The sequence below is a fragment of the Hippocampus comes genome, unplaced genomic scaffold, assembly GCF_001891065.2.
Source record: "Hippocampus comes isolate QL1 unplaced genomic scaffold, H_comes_QL1_v1.1 scaffold150, whole genome shotgun sequence".
Taxonomy (NCBI): domain Eukaryota; kingdom Metazoa; phylum Chordata; class Actinopteri; order Syngnathiformes; family Syngnathidae; genus Hippocampus; species Hippocampus comes.
In genome coordinates, this window is record NW_017805496.1 from 491,175 (window position 1) to 510,714 (window position 19,540).

Here is a 19,540-nt window from a genome sequence, read left to right on the forward strand (position 1 = left end):
GCGCTAATGTCATCTTTTGCTTCGATTTTGTGTATCATTGTTTGATACACAATATCTTTGACATAACGTATATAGGCTGGAGCATAACAGTATATTTTACTGACCCAATGGGAAACGTATCTTGCTGTCAATTTGGACCAAGACAAGATCAGGAGAATTGACAGATGAAAACAGACACATTAACTGATACACTGGTTATACTTTAGCTGTTTGGAGCATTTGTGCAAATGTTGTAATAGTTGTACTGCATAAGTGGTCTTGTAATTTCGCGCCAGAGTGAAGGACCTCAAAGCAGTGGTGAAGAGGATTTCCTGCCCAGACCAGTATGACTTTGGTCTTTATGAAGACCTCCTTTTTACTTCTCACCGGTGTCAAGACTTTTTTGTGTATATACCAGTACAGTGGTGTCGAAACTTTGGTCCGTAGGCCATTTGCAGCCCGCAATCTGCTTTTTAGTAACCCACAGCAAATACAAAAACAATTTTTGACACGGCCCACAACTTTGTTGGGTGTGGGTGTTGAAAAGTTGAGGGATTGCAACACCCACATCCGCCATGGGGCGACACACCTGCTAACTGCCATGACTAATATTAAATTTGATACTGAGAGCTGCAGGCCACCCCAGAATCTGGAGAAATTGCTTATGCTTTGGCTTGTCACAGTTAACAGAAAGTTAAATCATGAAATAAAATAAAATAAAACAGTTAAACTGTAACACATCATTTCTTGATTGGTTTGAGCCCTTGCCTCCTTTGATTTTTCTGTGTGCAGCCCTCAGAATAAAAAGTTGGAAGACCCCTGGTAAACACGCTTGTGTGTTGTAACTGTAATTTCAGTCATTGTACTCAAGAGGGCGAAAGCGGCCGCCTAGCGCTGTTAACCCCACCGGAAGTGGAAGCGCGGAAGGCCAAACGAAACATTTTCCACCCGGCGCGTCTCTTTGTCCGTCCACCTCCGCGCTGAGAGAAACATCCGCAGCGACAACCATGGCCAATGTTGCCGACACCAAGCTCTATGACATCCTCGGCGTGTCGCCGTCCGCCTCCGAAAACGAACTGAAAAAGGTAAAGAGCGCAGGGGGGAGGGCGGCCTTGCTATAAAGCCGGTGATACGGCACCCGACGCCCCGGTTGCCTTTGACGAGCCGGGGCGCTTGGAAAAAAATTGTAAGCAGGAAGTACGTCTTTAGCATGGTGTGCTAAAGTTAGCTCGTCATCATGCTAACCGGCCTGGATGCTCGTGTGTGTGTGAGATGATGTGGAGGGAAACGCGATCGGGTTGGCCTTCCAAACGTTTACTCTAATAAATATTTAAACACTACGCATTAACTATTACCTGACATTTATTTCAAGTATGTGTGAGTCATTGAGCGATTGACCTCCCCCGTAGCAACCGTACAGGTGTTAGTCATGAGAGCCTGTCAAGAGCTTTGACATGGCTGTATTGATTCAAAGTCATATTCTCAATAAAGACACATTATCGGGTTTGGAAAATGGTACGAATAAATTCAATAAAACGGCCCCCCCCTACCGTCACGGGAGTTTAGACCACTAGATGCCAATTCGGTCGTAAATTAGCTATATCAAGGCTCATAAGTCCTCCAAAATGAAACATCTTTTACGCCGTAAGAGTATTGTGCTAACTGTAATGATTGGCAGGAACGTTATTTTGTGTATATCATATCTGGTAAGAGTCTACGTAAGTCGTTGTCCCTATCGCTAGCCTACGATGCTAATATAGCCGTTTTCTCAATTACACAACGTTTCGTACACATGTCGAGCCGCCATTTTATACGAAAAGCCAAGTGTGAGTAAACTAACGAGATCGACCACTTTTTGTTTTTAGCCTCGTTTTATGTAAATCGGCAATTCTAATCATTCGTTTCAGTCAGGAGCAGATAACGTGACGTCAGTGAGGGTGAAGCACACGTGCTGCGTGAGTGATAATGATTGACGTCGTGCTATCTTCCTCAGGCATACAGGAAGCTGGCCAAAGAGTACCATCCGGACAAGAACCCCAACGCTGGCGACAAGGTAAAAGACCGTACCCATCGGAGATTGGTACATGAATGTTTTCAGGGTCCCCTTATAGGTTTAGTTACCCCCTGATAAATACCTTTATATAGACCCTTCATGCCATACGATGTCATATGTTGCTCATTTTCGAGAAAAACAGATGTAATGGATTAATGGAGTTTTAAAGCATTTCAATGGCTAGCAGGGGTCCCCAGATCGTAGTTTGCCAACCCCGGTTTCTGATGTGCCGTTGGCTTGTTGACTTCTTTCTCAAACATCTCCTGTTACTGCTTCAGTTCAAGGAAATCAGCTTCGCCTATGAGGTGCTGACCAACCCCGAGAAGAAAGAGCTTTACGACCGTTATGGCGAGCAGGGCCTGCGGGAGGGCGGCGGCGGAGGCCCCGGCATGGACGACATTTTCTCACACATCTTTGGCGGCGGCCTCTTCGGCTTCATGGGCGGCCAGAGCGGACGCTCGCGCAACGGCGGCCGACGGAGAGGCGAGGACATGGTGCACCCGCTTAAGTATGACCTTAAAAGCTGGCGAAATGGAGGCCTTAATTATTGTGCTATATTTGTAATATGACACAGATCGTCATGAGCGCATGGATACTTTCACATTTGCCCCAGGGTGGATTTAGGTATTTTGTTAGCACCTTTCACACTGCTGAGTAGTCTCTTCAGTTTCTTGCTGGACTGTGTAAAAGAAGATAATGGAAATCCAGAACCAGGGTTTACATTTGGCTCAGTTTAAAAAAAAAAACAGATCAGCGCTAGATGTTGTTTGCAAATGAAATAACAAAAAAACACATTATAAACAATTATATGATTAGTAGGGCTGGGGGGCTATATTGGCTGCATTTTGATAGTTGTAACATCTTTAATCGAGTTTCTCCTCGTGGCAGCTACCTGGGTGCAAATCCACAGTTTTATTTTTCTTGAAACGACATCTGGAAGACACCCGAGCGGGAGCATGTCAATACTGAAAGAAAAACGGAACTGAAGTGTTTGACACACAGACTAGCATTAGCTTCTGGGAACCGGCGCAAAAAGTCATTATGCTGTACATACATTCAGGCATTTGCTGATATTAGCTTCTTGCGGTTTGTGCATGAGCAGAAATATCACCACATTAAAAATATACGGTAGCTCAAACGTCCTTATAAATATTTTTTTCTATTGGACACCATCTGTTTTATTTTTTTAAACAAAATATTTGTTCCATTAAGGAACGTGTACCATATTGAGTTGAAATAAATTATTTAGAAAGAGACACACTAGATTTTATGCATTGCATCCAAAACGTCTTCACTACACTTGACTTTTTACCATATTTTATGTTACAGCCCTATTCCAAAATAGATGGAATTATTTGGCTTTTCAAAATTCTACACACCCTGCTGGACATATATTAAAAAAAACATTTTTATTAATAAACTGGCAGAGTATGAAGGGGCCTTTTTGGGGTCTTGTGTGCTAATTCTATGCTTAGCCAACAGAAGAGGGGATCAGGATGAGCAGTGACTAATTTGCATCAGACAGGACAACCCCTTCGAACTCTCCTACTTTGTGGTTAAAATGGTGGATGTGTCATGTTAAAAATTTCCTTGCGACAAGAATAAAAACTGTTGAACATTTTGCAAACATTTGTGACCTTGAACGAACTCTGACGTGAATGCGCATTGTTGCTAAACTGTTGCGTTTCCCTTGCAGAGTATCACTGGAGGACCTTTACAACGGCAAGACGACCAAACTACAACTTAGCAAAAATGTACTGTGCAGCACATGTAACGGGTGCGTTTCATCCGCCCTCCGTCGTCTCCCGCGCGATGTTGAGAACGTTCCGTCTGATGGGTTGCGGTGCTGCGTTGCAGACAGGGCGGCAAGACGGGCGCGGTACAGAAGTGCGCCGCCTGCCGAGGGCGAGGCATGCGCATCGTGATCAGACAGCTGGCACCGGGCATGTTGCAACAGATGCAGTCCGTGTGCACGGACTGCAATGGAGAAGGTGCGTTTCATTTCTTCTCGCTACTATGGATGAATTACACCGAATAGTGGCCTCCAACTAAGAATCAAGAGCCCCTCCACAGCCAATGAGTGTTTTTAACCGATTCCCGGCGATTCCACCCTCTCAGGCGAGGTGATCAGCGAGAAGGACCGCTGTAAAAAGTGCGAAGGCAAGAAGGTGGTGAAGGAGGTGAAGATCCTGGAGGTGCACGTGGACAAGGGCATGAAGCACGGCCAGAAGATCACCTTTGGCGGTGAGGCGGATCAGGCGCCGGGTGTAGAGCCGGGCGACATCGTCCTGGTGCTACAGGAGAAAGAGCACGAGGTGGGTGCGCATCTTGGGGAGTTTTTCATACTTTATTCATAGCAGCAAACCTGTTTTTTGGGGGGGGGTTGTAATCATTGAAAAATGCATCACTCGGCGGCCATTAGGGCAAAGTGTAAAGAAACCGGATATTTTACTCTCGAGAAGCTGACATTTTGAGCAGTTGCGAAGTTTTGAATTAGAAAACATATCTAACGGATTCATTGAGGGTCAGAAATGATGAGCGATGAATTTGTCAATTGGTTGCTTGTTAGTTAATCCATGTCAGTAAATGCAAAGTTATGTACTACATCTGTAAGTGCAAGTTAAGACCCTACGATGCAAAGCAAAAGCCATTTCTCAACAACACCCAGAAACGCAGCCGGCTTCTCTGAGTGTGAGTTCGTCGACGAGTCCACAGTTAAAATAGTTTTGGGACATTTTGGATGTCGTGTCCTGGCAAAAGAGGAAAAGTATCATCCCAGACTGTTATGGACGCAAAGTTCAAAAGGCAGCATCTGCAATGCTATGCTGCTGTGTTAGTACCAATGGCGTGGGTAACTTTTACATTTCTGTGAGGGCACCATTCATGCTGAAAGATCCGTTCAGGTTTTGGAGAAACATGCTGCCATCCAAGCAATGCGAACTTCAAGACAATGCCAACCCACATTCTGCATCCGTTAAAACAGCTTCACAATAAAGTGCGAGTGCTGGATTGGCCTGCCTGCCCCGCAGACCTGGCTCCCATTATTTATGTGTGGCGCATAATATCCCTCCAAATTGTCAAAAAGTCGGGCCAGGCCATTTGAACTTGTTACATGTAGTACTCAAAACGAACAGTATGGGGCGTTGAAAAAAAATGAGTGTGAGAGAGAGAAAGTCTTGTTCCAATAAATCAAAAGATTTTCCGCAGTAGAAGACGTTGAAGAATGGAGCATACATGTGCCTACCATCAGAAGCTTGTAGTGACATTTTGTTTCACCTCGTCACTTTTGTCCCCTCGAACGAGACAAAAGCTGCTCGACGAGAACAGCAGGCTGAACGAGTGGCAGCTTTCATGTCGCGTACGTTAGGTTAGTAACACGATCGTAGTTTGTCTTCTTTTTACAAGTAGGAAAAAATCAATATCATTTCTCTTCAAAACACTGTCATGAATGAAGATGATTCAATTTGATGGGATTCAACCGCTGTTAAGTGCAGCGTTGAATCTACTCTATGAGATGGGTGGGTTAACACTTTGACCAGAAAGCCGATGAAATCAACGAGACAATACAATGTGAAATTGCTTTCTTGACCGACTTTAGCATGTTTCAAAAAAAGTGCTCCTTTCATCCTTCCATTTTTCTGGACACCCCTTTACTGGCTGTTTCATCGTTGTTCTTGTTTGTTTCTCTGCGTGCAGACATTCCGTCGAGATGGCAACGACCTGTTCATGAACCACAAGATCGGCCTGGTGGAGGCGCTGTGCGGCTTCCAGTTCATGCTGAAACATTTAGACGGCCGACAGATCGTGGTCAAGCATCCCGCCGGCAAAGTCATCGAGCCGGGTAGCGTCTCCCCCTCCACTCCTGTGCACCAAAGTTGTCCGGCGGCGTAGAGGAAGTTGAGGTTCACCGTCGCCCTGTTTGTCGTTTGTTTTTAGGCTCGGTGAGGGTGGTGCGAGGGGAGGGCATGCCACAGTACCGTAACCCCTTTGAGAAGGGAGACCTGTACGTCAAGTTCGACGTGCAGTTCCCTGCCAGCAACTGGATCAGCCCTGAGAAACTAGCGGTAGCGCTCTTTTATTCATTTATTCTCTTTATTTATTTATAAAAACAAATGTAAAACGTTTGTTTTCTTTTTATTCCAATTTAAATAATTTGAAATCCCTTCCGTTACTTAAGTTCCTTTTATTGCCTGTTTTAAAAATAGTGTTTTGTTTTTTTTTTTTTTGAATTATTGAATATTTATTTTTAAAAAGTTTGCTGTGTTGCCTCTGTACCTTTTTAAAAATATTTTTCTTCAACAGTTGAAGGGTTTTTTTTCCACATCTTAAGTTAAAAAAAGTTTACTTCGGTTCCCTTTTTTTTTTTTATGTGAAGAGTTATTTCAAATGAAAATGAAAATTTTCTTCCTGTATTAGAAATGTTATGAAACACGAGTCAGCACCAAATTTGAATCGCAGTTGGCCTTTTGTCCCTAAATGCATTTTTGATGCTGATATTAAAAAACAGATTTTTTTTTTCCTTGCCGTGAAGTTTGACCAATAAAAGCTTTCGCAATATGGATTTTACCATGAGTTGTAATTTATAGCCATGAGGTTTCAGGGGGTAAAAATCCACGTTGCTAAGCCTAACTCATTGTTATTATTGTATGATTATTATTTTTCAATCCTTCAATTCAGTTTTCTCAATCTTGCCAAGAGTTGACATTGGTTGCTTCATGTGTCATTGTGAACACTCAACACGCAAACGTGTCACGTTGTCTTCCAGGAGCTGGAGGACATGCTTCCGTCGCGGTCGGAGGCGCCGCTCATCACGGGCGACACGGAGGAGGTGGACCTTCAGGACTACGATGTGAGTCAGGGCTCGTCGACAGGCGGCCGCCGGGAAGTCTACAACGACAGCTCTGACGAAGATGGCGGCCACCACGGCCCAGGGGTCCAGTGCGCCCACCAGTAGCCCGGAGGCTGCGACAAGGCGGGCGCAGGCGGCAAAAAAAAAAAAAAAAAGAAAAGACTTTGTTCTTTATTTAAAAAAGAAAAAGGTGGCTGCAGACATCCCGCTGTTACCTCCTCTGGGGCACAGAATGTCTCATGTTTGAGTGTTGCTTTTGTTTTATTTTGTTTTTCATAGAATTTACAGTAATTTAACAAATGGACACAATCACACAAGACGTTTTCTCAAAAGATGTTTCAGATATTTTTTTTCTTTTTTTAACAGCTTTGTTTCTTTTGGTAGCTTTTTACTTGTTTTTCCCCCCCACCTCATCCTCCTGTTCCTGTTCTTTATATTTTTAATCCCAGATTGTGTATATCTTTCAACTGGTTGTCGCCTGTATTCAAAAGCGGTGTGTGATTTAAAAAACAAAACTTATATTGCGCGAAATATCACACAAACAGAAACAAGACGATAGCCTGCATTTATGCTGAGACCATGTGCATGAAAAAAAAGAACAAAAAAAACAAAACAAAACGCTTTTGGTTCCGGCACTTGTACCGCAGTCACGTGAAGACACTTCAAAAATGTTTAAGTTGAATAAATTGTTGAAGAATCAAGTAATCGCCTTATTCTTATTAAGAGTGCAACAAATAAATTGTTCATCAGTACTATAGTCATTTGTCAGTTTGTTTTTTTTAGTTAAATGCATATAAATTGGAACCGAATGTTCTGGTAAGCGCAGCCAATTGTCTAGCCAAGGTGGATTATTTTGCAGGTTCTAAAAGTATGTGGTTGCTTTCCCCCTTAAGAGTTACTTTTGAATTTGGGGTTGAAAATGAAAGTTTTTGGGTTGAGATGAAGTTTGAATTTTTTTAGTTTGATAGTGTTTTTTTCCGTAGTTGCTTTTAGTATTTTTATCCACAAAAATAGCTCGAGTTTGTATAATTGTTTTTTTATGGGTTTAGTTTTTGTGTTGACAAAGTGTTTTTAGTATTGAAGAGTTTTGTTTTGAAAGGTTTGAAATTTGAAACTACACAAAAAAGGTCAACAGCATCTATGTAGCTGTTTTGCAGCATTATTGCGAAAGTGTTGGCCCTTGTGAGACATTTCCAACCTAGGAAAGAGTTCCAAATTAATGGAACTACAAATTAAAACGATTGTTCTAGAACATTTGTTGATAGGGTGGCTTTGCAATTTTTAAATGTGATATATTTTGACTTATGAGAAAAATGCAGCTATTAAATACATTTAACTTTGATTAATTTTTAATTGGGGTGTTTTTTCTTTTTTTTAAAGAAAAGTAATTGTCAGGAACTTTGCAGTGATGGATAATTGAAGAATATGTTTGGATATTTTCCTTTCCCATCCACCTGGCGCCGTGGCTTAGTTGGTTAAAGCGCCTGTCTAGTAAACAGGAGATCCTGGGTTCGAATCCCAGCGGTGCCTTTTTCTTTCTATTTTTTAAATTGGGTTTTGTTTGTTTTATGAATGCATAATTTATCAGACGTCATGTTCCAACTGACGTCCCCAAGAAACGTACGTTTTCTGGTACGACTACTACTGATGTAGACGAAATATTATTAAAACCTTAAGCGGACGGATTTCAATTCTGAAGGAAACATTGCCCTTTTTCAAGGAACGTCCGTCGTCAATGTACATTATGTAATCTGGTTGATGTCATGATATTTCAGATATTGGCACACTTCGAACAATTATGAACCCTTTTTTCGGTTTGATTGCGGAATACCTAGCATAAAAAGCCACATAATTTTAGCAGAAACCAAACGATGCCGTTTTCAAAATAAGAGCTAAAAAAAAGAGAATAATGGTACTAAATAATCGAATGGCTCCATTCTGGGACTCCATCAGCACTCAACACTAATAATTACCTGATTAATCAGTACGATTGGCCAAAGTGGCTTCAATCCCTTCCACCTTCTCAACAAAATAAGCTTTAATTTGAAGCCAAAATTCGGATGCTTTCTTTGTTGCAGTGAGTGTCACCCTGGGTCTGTAGTCTTGCTAAAGGACACACAATGCCTTTTTAAAACCACTTCATATCTTGGCTTCGCTCGGCTGAAAATCGATGGAAGTCACGCCGCGGGGAGTGTGGCGGTCGTTGCCGAGATAGGAAGCCCAAACTCGGCTAATAGGAGCGATGGGGGCGACGTTGTGGCTCGGGATGCTGCTGCTGCTGGTGCTCTGCAACGCTGTGCTGCGTTCAGGTGAGACATTGATCCGTGCAATGCAATAATGGATGGCAAATATGAAGATACATGTGATATAATCATTCATAAACATTAATTGCAATGCCTTTTGTGGTGGGTCTTTTATCTAGCCTTGGCAGATGCTCGCCAAAAACTGACGTGGGCTTTTGTTTTGGTGACGTCATCACACACGCGTACCCACACTGGTATCGATTTGCGGTGGGTAACTGATCAGTCAGCGTGTAGAAACACGGGTTGGCCTTTCACCGCGGGTATGCAGCTGCAGCATATATCAGCATTACATCACTGCAGAGAGGACGCACTCACACGTTCGCACGGTGTTGGTGTGGTGCCGTCACCGGCACTTTGTTGGATGTATCCTGTTACAAATGATGTGTCGGTACAGACCATGTCTGTGTTATTGAGACTATAAGTAAGTTTTTTTTACAACTAGAAATTTGGGGAATATGGCAAAATCATTTTATTTGGGTAAAACGTGGGTAAAACGAGTGGGATCGCATAGACCATATTTTTGTTGAGAACATTTTTTACTTAACTTCCCTTTCGGTATAGAAATTATGTTTTTAAAGTAATATCAAGGTTGAAAAAAAATCATGATTTTTCAACATTTATCGTGTGTTTGTGCTTTTGTGTGTGCATGCATGCAGCAGGTTGCGGTGATCAGGTGGAGGTCCACATGGAGCGGAGGGGCGTGATCTTCAGCCCCTCCTGGCCTTTAAACTACCCCGCTGGACTCAACTGCAGCTGGAACATCCAGGCGGGCCACGGAGAGATCATTACCATGAGGTAATGCATGAACACGCACACTCGCAGAAACACACTTTCATGCCACTGACGTCCTGCGGTTCAGTTTTCGGGTGTTCGACGTTGGCGAACTGGAGAGCTGCGAGTCCGGCGATTGGCTGCTGATGACGTCTTCCGGGTGGGGCAGCGGAGCTCCGCACTCGCAGCGTCTGTGCGGCTCCGCACGGCCGCCGCCCTTCATCACTAGCACCGGGGGCGCTTGGCTTTACTTCCATTCGAAAGTCAACAGCTCGGGACAAGCTCAAGGCTTCCACATGTCCTACATCAAAGGTGAATTGATCATATTTAGGAATACATACATGTCAATCATACAATACACGGTGGTGCCTTGAGGTCAGAGTGACCCGACGAACAAGGTTTTCTTTTAAATACGAGGCGTCGTTCAACAGGAACTGATGTCTTCACACAAGCATGTGGTGAAGCGTTATTATGAATCCCACTTGAGTTTTAGTGAGGACACGCCCCCTGCAATATGATTGGCTGCTGCATCTAGGCTGGGAAATTGTGACAATGACTAGGAGAACTTCAATGGGAGAATACATCTTTTTTTTTCTTTGAGGTGGGTGGATTCTGTCAAAAAATAAGCCTAAAATGATTATTGGAAAATACAGTGGTTAGCACATCCGCCTCACATTGCACAGGTTCCGGGTTTGATCCCAGGCCCCTGCCTTCCCATGTGGAGTTTGCATGTTCTCCTCGTGCCTGTGTGGGTTTTCTCTGGGTACTCCGGTTTCCTTCCACATTCCAAAATCATGCAGGGCATGATTGTGAGCGCGAATGGTTGTCAGTCTATGTGTGCCCTGCAATTGGCTGGCGACCAGTTCAGGGTGTCCCCTGCCTACTGCTTGAAGACAGTCGAGATAGGCTCCAGCACGCCCGCGACCCTCGCGAGGATAAGCAGATTAGAAAATGGATGGATGGAAAATATCTGGCTCAATGTGGAGAAAAAATATTGTCAAGATATTTGTGGACTGAATTTGCTTGAAATTTTGACTGTATTTTTTCTGTATGGTGCGTAGGTCACTTCGGTCAGAGCAGCTGTCAGCCGGATGAGTTTCTGTGCGGTAACGGCAAATGCGTGCCGCACTCTTGGAAGTGTAATGATCAGGACGAGTGCGGCGACGCTACTGATGAGCGGGGCTGTTCGCCACCGCCCAGTGCCGCCCCCCTGGGCCCGTGCCCCCGCGGGACACTCCCCTGCGCCGCCGGGCGGTCCATCCGCTGCCTGGCCACCGCTCTGCGCTGTGACCGCTTCCGGGACTGCCCAGACGGCAGCGATGAGCTCGGCTGCCCAGACACGTCCTGCGGGAAACGTCTGGGCCACTTCTACGGCTCCTTTGCGTCACCCGATTTCTTCCGCCCCGCTCTGGGGGCGGCGGTTGAGCTGCGGTGCTCGTGGGTGGTGGACACGCGGGACCCCAAACCCATCCTCCTGCGGCTGGACCTCCGGCTTGGGCCCGGGGACGCGCTGCACGTGTACGACGGCGCCGTCCACCGGGCCGAAAACCTCCTGCAGGTGCTGTCCTACCACAACAACCGTCGGCCCACCTTGCTGGAGTCCAGCCGGGGACAGATGAGCGTCCTCTACACGGCAAAACCGCGAAGTCCTGGACACGGGTTCAATGCCACCTACCAGGTAACAACCGTTTGGTGGGTTGTAAAAAAAAAAAAAAAAATTAATTAAAAAAAAATGGGAGGAAATAATGTCTGGGGAAAAAAAGGGTGGGCGTGGGCAAAAATAATTTTGGGGAATAAATCCGCCTAAAGAAAACACAGTTTTTAATTATTGGGTAAACATATGCCGTGAAAATGTTTTTGGGGAAAAATAACTTTTGGGGGGGAAAAAAATCACCAAAATAATAGGGGACAAATACAACAAAACTATTTTATTTTGGGGTTTAGGAGAAAGGTTTGTGTCAAAAATATGTATACCCCCCGAAAAAATGGGGGGGGGGGCGCTATACATAAATTGGGGGTAAAATATGAATATGCCTCAAAAAGCACTTTGGAGGGGGGGAAACACCCCTCCTAAAATACTTTTTTTTACCCCATTACTGAAAAAAAATATCGGTCAAAACATTTTTACAGTGAAAAATATCCTTTGAAAAAGGTTTTTTTTTGGGTGGGGTATGATATTTTAAAACAAAAATAGGCAGACATTTTTTGTGTTATCCCATGATCTGATGGACTAATCTCGACTTTGACAACCCCCCTAAAAAAACCGCCCCTTCTTTCCATATTTGTTGCTTTCACACAGAAATTTTCAGAATAAAAGCTGGCTTTTCATAGAAGACTAAAGTTAGCCGACTCACCAGAAAAACAGCAGACCCAAATTATTCAACGCACTGACTTGAGTTAGCAGACCAAACAGAAATCCACCACACCACAGACTCAAATCATTTAATTTAATCAGTTTACCGACTCAAGCTAACGAACTCAGCTCAATCAGATATTTCCATCTCCATGTCTCAAAGGAAACCACATTTCGTTGTAATTCAAGCATTCAAGTAATCCCCGGACTTGTTCTTTGGTCCTGCAGGTGAAAGGCTACTGCTTTCCGGGCGAGCGCCCTTGCGGCAACGAGCAGGGTTGCTACTCAGAACGCCAGCGCTGCGATGGATACTGGCACTGCCCGTCCGGTCGGGATGAGGCATCTTGCCCGGCGTGTCCCGAGGGCGAGTTCCCATGCGGCGGGGACACAGTGGGCCCCTGCTACCCGCCGTCAGAACGCTGCAACAACCAAAAGAGGTAGTCTACTTGTGATACCTACTGTGTCTGCGTCTTGTAATTTATTACTTTCCCACTACTGCAATCGCGAAGGTGCCCGGACGGTTCTGACGAGAACAACTGCTACGACTGCCAGCCGGGCAACTTCCATTGCGGCGACAACCTTTGCATTTTCGAGACGTGGCGCTGTGACGGCCAGGAGGACTGTCCGGACGGCAGCGACGAGCGTAACTGCCCCACCGCGGTGCCGCGCAAAGTGATCACGGCGGCGCTGATCGGCAGCCTGGTGTGCGGCCTCCTGTTGGTGGTGGCGCTCGGCTGCGCCCTCAAGCTGCACGCCCTGCGCGGCCGCGACTACAGAGCCTTCGAGACGCAGATGTCGCGCATGGAAGCCGAGTTTGTACAGAGGGAGGCGCCGCCGTCCTACGGGCAGCTCATAGCGCAGGGACTCATTCCACCTGTGGAGGACTTCCCCGCCTACAATCCCACACAGGTAACTTCCACGCACACAAGCACCTGGGACTCAGTTGATTCTGTTCTCTTATTCGGTCGGGATAGAAGACACGCCGCAGAATCCCATGATTCCGTTGAATTGTTGGAACTGAGTCGAGTTTGTAGATTCTTCGGTGGCCTTGGATGATTTGCTTGTAGCGGTTCACTGACTCCAGTTAGCGGGCTAACTGTAAACACAACAAACTCTGTTGATTCTTTGTAATTGGGTGACTGACGAAAGTTGGCTGTCTCACCAGAAACGGAGAACACTCAGTTGAAGCTGTTGGATGTAGATTTGCAAATTTGCCAGATACACGACAGCACAGGTGTCAAACTCAAGGCCCGGGTGCCAGATCTGGCCCGTCATATCATTTTGTGTGGCCCGCGAGAGCAAATCAAGCATGTCAACTTTTCCATGATGCTTGCTCAAGTCTGAACCAAAATTTCAAATTGTCATATGTATTCCATCATAACATAGAGATATTGCAAGCATTATCTTGTTACGTATTACATTCACGCAAGCAACGGCTGAACTAACCATTATTCATGACTTCTGATTTCAAAACTAGTTATCCACCAATTTGTTGTGCACTGAATATGTAATATGTGGAGGTTATTAAACATTTATACGGTTTTACAAAATGAACAGTCATAATGGCCCTCTCAGGGAAACCGTGACTACAATGTGGCCCGCGACAAAAATGACTTTGACACCCCTGCACTACAGGCTTAAATATTCAGTTGTGTGGTTTCACTGACTCTAATTGGCAGCCTCACCGCAAACACCGCAGACCTCGAGTCAGCCGAAGCTAACTCACTGACGAACTGAGCTAACTAAGCTAACTTGAGCACAGTTGACTCAAATGATTCAGGTCTAGCATTTCACTTGTCACTCACTGTTAGCCGTCAACAACACTGACCTAAGTACAATGAACTGAGTTTTCCAACTCTGCAGAAGCTCATTTCAAGTTCTCACAAATTAGTTAAAAACGTCTGCTTCAGTCAATGACATCTCTTGATTATCATTGATGTAAATCGTCATTGGCTGTGTATAGGCACGTGAAAATCTTCTCACTAAGATTCTGGTTGGTTCTCCTTCCTCCCTTTCAGGCCTCCGTGTTGCAGAACCTTCGCTTAGCCATGAGTCGACAACTCAGGCGTCACACAAGCCGCCGCTCTTCCACTTCCTCGTCGTCATCGCGGCGTCGCTTCGGGCACCTTTGCCGTCGCCTGTTCCGTCGTGGAGCCCGCCCCAGAGGCCACGTCCCACTTCTGGACCCACCAGCCGGCACCCACGTCAACCTCGGGCTCCACTGCTATCGAACAGCTGGGGGTGACGTAGACGCTCAGCCTTCCCAAGGCCACTCAGAGGGCGCCGACCCACTGGAGAACGTGTCTGAGAGCCCCGCTTCTCCTTTATCCTACCAATCAGGTGACAGCCCAGAGGGGGCGGCGCTCTCTCCGGATGCGCCCGGTCCAAGTGATGCGTCTGCACCGCCCCTTCTGACTGGTCCCTCCCACCCTCGATCCTCTCGAAAACTGATTCTGGATCTGGCACTTAACATGAAGGGGGTCTCGCTAAGACGCTACTCCCCACTCGGGCCTCTCTCGCCAGCCAATTCCCTTGCGACTGCTGCCCCGCCCCACCCCCTGGGGAGCGTGCCCCCATCATCATCATCATCATCGGAATGCGATAGTGGCAGTGGGGCGGCGGAGATGAGATACAAAGAAAAACAGAAGAGGAGGAGGAGAAGGAAGAGGAGGGAGGGCAGCGACCCTTTGAGTCGGCAAATGACACCTATCTGACAAGCGACGCCTGCTAAACCGCCTGGCAACAAGTGTCCTTGAGGCCCACGACCCCTTATGTCAATTCTAACTGATTGCAAACACCCAGGAGATAATAGGAAAAAAAAAAAATCAAACAATTGAGATGCCATGACAACCTTTCAGTCACTACCTTGTGCCAATATGCTTTGCTTGCAAGCCATAAATGGACAGTTTATTTCATGCTCACTTACTAAGATTTTGTTTTATATTTGGGAAAGTGGACTTTCTCTTTTAACTTTCAGGAAGATGATCGTTCTATTTGTGATTCAGAACGACTTTCGACTCAAGTCGATAGAATTGGACTGTGAAAAACCAATGATGCTAAAAAAAAAACCAAAACAGTGGAGATGTATGAGATTTGTATCTTTGTTTGTTAGCTAGCAGGCTACTTCCTGGTTCTACCATTTGCATTCTGGAACAGGGGGGACTGTTATGTTGTGACTCAAATGTCAAAAAGAGACAAGCCATAGTGCGTTTGTACATTTGTTAGGTAGGTAGGTAGGGTGGTCCTACTTCCTGTTTTTGATTAGACTATTATGGAGCGGGTGGACAGCCAGTTTTGTCAAGATACAAAAACGTTGATCTGCGTATGTTCATTTGTATGTTAAATTTTTTGAGTTAACATACAAATTCCTGGTACATGAATTCACACAACAAACTGGATTCTACTATTTTTGAATGGATGCAAAGTAGTAGAGTTAATTTGGTCTAAACTGCTAAACCGCCATGAGTTTGGAAGTAGCCTGCTATCTTGCTAGCAAACGAACGAAACAGACTACAATTTTTAGATGTTTTAGACAATGGAACTGTCACTCCACTCAAACTTACAAATGCTAGAGTGACATTTGTCTAATCATCCACGAACAAGAAATTAGCCTGCTTTTGCTTGCAAACATACAAAATAAAGTACGTCCAGCAATAATAGACATACTGGACACTTTCTTGTAAATAGGAAAAACAACAAAGAAGCACTGTGTTTTTTTAAAAAAGTAGTAAGCAGATTGATTTCTTTTTCTGTTGATTTTACTACTTTTGTTTGCGGCCACAATAGAGCTGCCACCTCCGTTCAAGAGTTGGCAACAAATGGCTGAGTCCTATTCCTCTCATCATCCATGATCCAGCAGTTTGCCTCCTTACTAAGAAACCATTTTTAAATGTACTGTAAGTGTGCTGTGTGTTTTTGACAAGTATGCATTTAAGTAGCTTAAATTGGCGTTAGCGCTGCTGCATTTTACGCACTGTGCCACCATTAGGGATGCCTGCCATGTGCCATGATTTCTTACGCCTTGTTTCTATTTTAAGCTCTTTGCTGAGAAAAGCCATTTATTCAAAATACCTGACAACCAGCGTAGGTCCATGTACCAAGATGCTCTTTGTCCTCACTAGTGGGACAATACAGCGCGAGAGTAAAATAACTGAAGCTGGAAGCATTTGTGGAACAACTGTTGAGCTATTTACTTATGTTTGGCTACAGATAACATTTTTGAACACTGTAATTAGGCCACAACCATGTCTAAATAAAACCATGGCATGTTGGGGCCAAGCAACAATGTTGAAGGGAGGGGAGAAGCTTAATTTAATCAGGTCATACATAGTCAAATTTTTGAGTCATCTTTAGAGTGACATTTTTCCCTCTAATAGAGTTGTATGTAAACATTTTAGAGTACACTGGTCTACCCCATCAACTAGAGCGGGAATAAATCTTCAGAATGAATCAATATCTCTTCACTCAGAGTACAATGAGGCACCACCCCACACGCTCATCAGTGTAAAATGTGGGTGACTAATTTCCCAGTGGGCATCTGATGTCAATTCAGCATCAAAGTGATATTAAAATGCAATGTTAATCATCAAATTCATGTCAAATTGATGCCACGTAACCGTTGGGTAAGTTCTCATCAAATTAAAGTTGATTTGAATCGATTGGGGAACAATTACTCCATTACTTTAAGTAAAATTTACTCAGAAGATTTTAGTCTCAGGCGGCACGTGGTCGACTGTTTAGCATGTCCACCTCACAGTGCAGAGGTGCAGGGTCCGTGAGGAGTTTTCTCCCTGTGCCTGTGTGGGTTTTCTTCCTCATTCCCAAAACATGCATGAAAGGTTAATTGAACACACTATATTGTCCCGAAGGGTGGTTGTGAGTGTGAATGACTGTTTGTATTGGCTGTATTGTCTTTTTCAGAGTATAATATTCCTCGATTAGAGTAAAATGTACTTCATGAAATTTATTGTGGCGCCTTGTCCAATAGAAAAAAAGTGATTTGCCTCCATTTTGTGACAGCTATTGTGAGTTACAAACTTTTTGGAGTTACTCGCTAATCTCCGTTGTTTGCGGCAGACCTTGGGCTCTGTCCCCCATGAATAGTGGGGGGTAACTGTATCCTAAAGTTGTCCTACTCGTGAGCACAAAGGGCTTTCTAGGACATGGACATGATTAAACTGGTTTGAAAGGATAGCGAATTAATGCTCAAATGGCTTTCCATACTTTGCCTTGTTTTTTTATGTTTGCCTTGCTCATAGAGTAGTTTAGTGATCCCAAAAATGCCTTAAATGCTTCTTTTCCATGCTATTGTCGCCGTAAAAGCAGGTAGGAGAGATGTAACCTCTCCACTCAGGGGGATGTAGCCTTGCTATGTAAATAAGAGGCCGTAAATAAGTTATGCTGCATTCACCAAAAACTGGTAATTATCCTACGTTTTTTAATGTCGACGAGACAAACATCGCAACACACATACAAAAAATATAGATATTGTCTCTTCGTAAATGGTGGGAGAAATTATGTGCTCCAAAGGGGACTTAACTCATTCCGGGATGATGTTTTGAATTTCAAAAGCACTTTTCCCAACATGACTTTTTGGATTTGCCAGTTTTATGGAATGCAGCACAAACTAACAGACTTGGTTATTCTTGAGCAGCGTTAGCAAGCAGGTAAATGAACACTGGGATGTGCAGGAAGAGAATGTAACATGTATATATTTCTATATTTGAGCTGAAAGAGTAAACCTACAATGATTTTTCTCATGGGCTTGTTGGATTGTTGTAAAAAGAAAACAATATTCGTTATTGTTGATTTGTTCCTGTGCCTGCGGCCAATAAAGTTTGAGCATTTTACACCTGAACTATGTTTTTACAAAATATTTTTGTATTATTATAAAAAAAACAAATTGCGTTTCTGGCTTCTAAATTAATAGCCGCCAAATGCAGTTTGAAATTCATTTTGGTGTACTCAGTTAAATTTCCGGTTGTCGTTTTGATGCCGCTTCGTCCATTGATGAAGAACATTGCTGAGACCAACGAAGAAGAAAGTGCGCAAACTCGCCGCGTCGCGCGAGAGTTCAGCTTCTCGGTCCCAATCACACGTGTGTATGAACTGTCCTCTTTGCAACACTTCCAATAAGATACGCAAACGAGGTTGTCAGGTTGTATGTCGTGCACGTTGAAAAGAAAACACATATTTTACCTGCTTTTTATCTGAACTGGGTTGCCAAATCGCTCTGCTTTGTGCTTATACACAGCAGGTTTGCCCCTCGGTGTAGCGGCTCCTTAAAAAAAAGTTCTCGTGTAAGCAAAATAATTCATACCTTTTAGATTAAATGTAACAGCACTGGTTAAAACGAACCCTTTGATAAAATTTATCGTAAAATCAATAAAAACGTGAACCGCTAATAGAGATATATTTGTAGACTAGTTCATATGAGTTATCCAAAACTAACCGTTTAGCGTCTCCATTTAAACTAGGTGCTTCCGAACTTTTGAAGGGTCACAAATGGAAAAATCAAAGAAGGCGAGAGCTGCTTCGACATCTTTTATTCAACACTAAAGCAACTCATCAGTGTTGGTAAAGATGAAGTGAAGTTATAGTATATTTGCTTTTATACACAGTATACTGTATAGTTTGGGGGGGGGAACAGCCAGGTACGTAATAAGGCAAAACATAATGATTTTTCAAGGTTTTAGTGTGGCCCTTTCGAATGTTGACTAACTGGTTGAAAACAACGAAGTCATCTAACTTTAGAGAGTCACAAGCCACATTGGATGATGTTCATGAAAGCTAATTTAAAACCCTGAATACAACAGAGGACTTTACGTCATGTGTTGTGCTGTTTTATCGTTTTATGTTAAATGTTCTGGAAAGCGTGTTGTCACAGCCACAGCTGTTGTGAAAGTACAATATAAATTAAAATGCATTTTATTTTATTGAACCAATTCACCACATTGGCTCAGTGTGAAGGTATTCGGATATTTTATTTCAGCTTGCTCTTGTGAAGCTAATTGTTCTTATTTCACACCATTTGAGACACACATTTGAATGGGCTCCTGGAAAGTTGCGATATTTAATGAGCTTTGCATTGCTATTGTTTATATTTTTATCAACATTTACAGAAGAAAACACAAACAAGCCATCAATGGTACAGGTTGTAAATTCATCAGCTGCATCCACCAAAATGTTTTTTCCACTTAAAAACTTGTTGGGGGGGGGGGGGGAAAAAAAAA

The 19,540-nt window shown here is 43.9% G+C and overlaps 2 protein-coding genes and 1 non-coding gene across 4 annotated transcripts; all 3 read left to right on the forward strand.

The window, feature by feature from the left end:
• Positions 1-892: 892 nt before the first annotated feature.
• dnaja2a (DnaJ heat shock protein family (Hsp40) member A2a) lies at positions 893-7,582 on the forward strand. The gene is made up of 9 exons (XM_019876412.1): positions 893-1,064; positions 1,973-2,032; positions 2,311-2,540; positions 3,729-3,809; positions 3,890-4,023; positions 4,151-4,347; positions 5,729-5,873; positions 5,969-6,096; positions 6,798-7,582. The coding sequence occupies exons 1-9, from the start codon at positions 987-989 to the stop codon at positions 6,984-6,986; spliced, it is 1,242 nt and encodes a 413-aa protein (XP_019731971.1). The 5' UTR covers positions 893-986; the 3' UTR covers positions 6,987-7,582.
• Positions 7,583-8,337: 755 nt separating this feature from the next.
• On the forward strand, positions 8,338-8,411 carry trnat-agu (transfer RNA threonine (anticodon AGU)). The gene has a single exon. It is a non-coding gene; the product is annotated as a tRNA-Thr (tRNA).
• Positions 8,412-8,952: 541 nt separating this feature from the next.
• Positions 8,953-15,145, forward strand: lrp3 (low density lipoprotein receptor-related protein 3). Of its 2 annotated transcripts, none has more exons than XM_019876312.1 (7): positions 8,953-9,190; positions 9,841-9,979; positions 10,044-10,267; positions 11,017-11,633; positions 12,537-12,745; positions 12,818-13,217; positions 14,327-15,145. In XM_019876312.1, the coding sequence occupies exons 1-7, from the start codon at positions 9,124-9,126 to the stop codon at positions 15,020-15,022; spliced, it is 2,352 nt and encodes a 783-aa protein (XP_019731871.1). In that variant the 5' UTR covers positions 8,953-9,123; the 3' UTR covers positions 15,023-15,145. The 2 variants fall into 2 exon arrangements, with proteins under 2 accessions (XP_019731871.1, XP_019731872.1); XM_019876313.1 differs by having other exon boundaries at positions 9,844-9,979.
• Positions 15,146-19,540: the final 4,395 nt, after the last annotated feature.

Coding starts and splice junctions, on each gene's coding strand:
- dnaja2a (XM_019876412.1), top strand. CDS start 987: ATGGCCAATGTTGCCGACACCAAGCTCTATGACATCCTCGGCGTGTCG. Junction 4,348..5,728: donor TACAGGAGAAAGAGCACGAG/GTGGGTGCGCAT, acceptor CTCTGCGTGCAG/ACATTCCGTCGAGATGGCAA. Junction 6,097..6,797: donor TCAGCCCTGAGAAACTAGCG/GTAGCGCTCTTT, acceptor GTTGTCTTCCAG/GAGCTGGAGGACATGCTTCC.
- lrp3 (XM_019876312.1), top strand. CDS start 9,124: ATGGGGGCGACGTTGTGGCTCGGGATGCTGCTGCTGCTGGTGCTCTGC. Junction 9,191..9,840: donor CAACGCTGTGCTGCGTTCAG/GTGAGACATTGA, acceptor GCATGCATGCAG/CAGGTTGCGGTGATCAGGTG. Junction 11,634..12,536: donor GGTTCAATGCCACCTACCAG/GTAACAACCGTT, acceptor TTGGTCCTGCAG/GTGAAAGGCTACTGCTTTCC.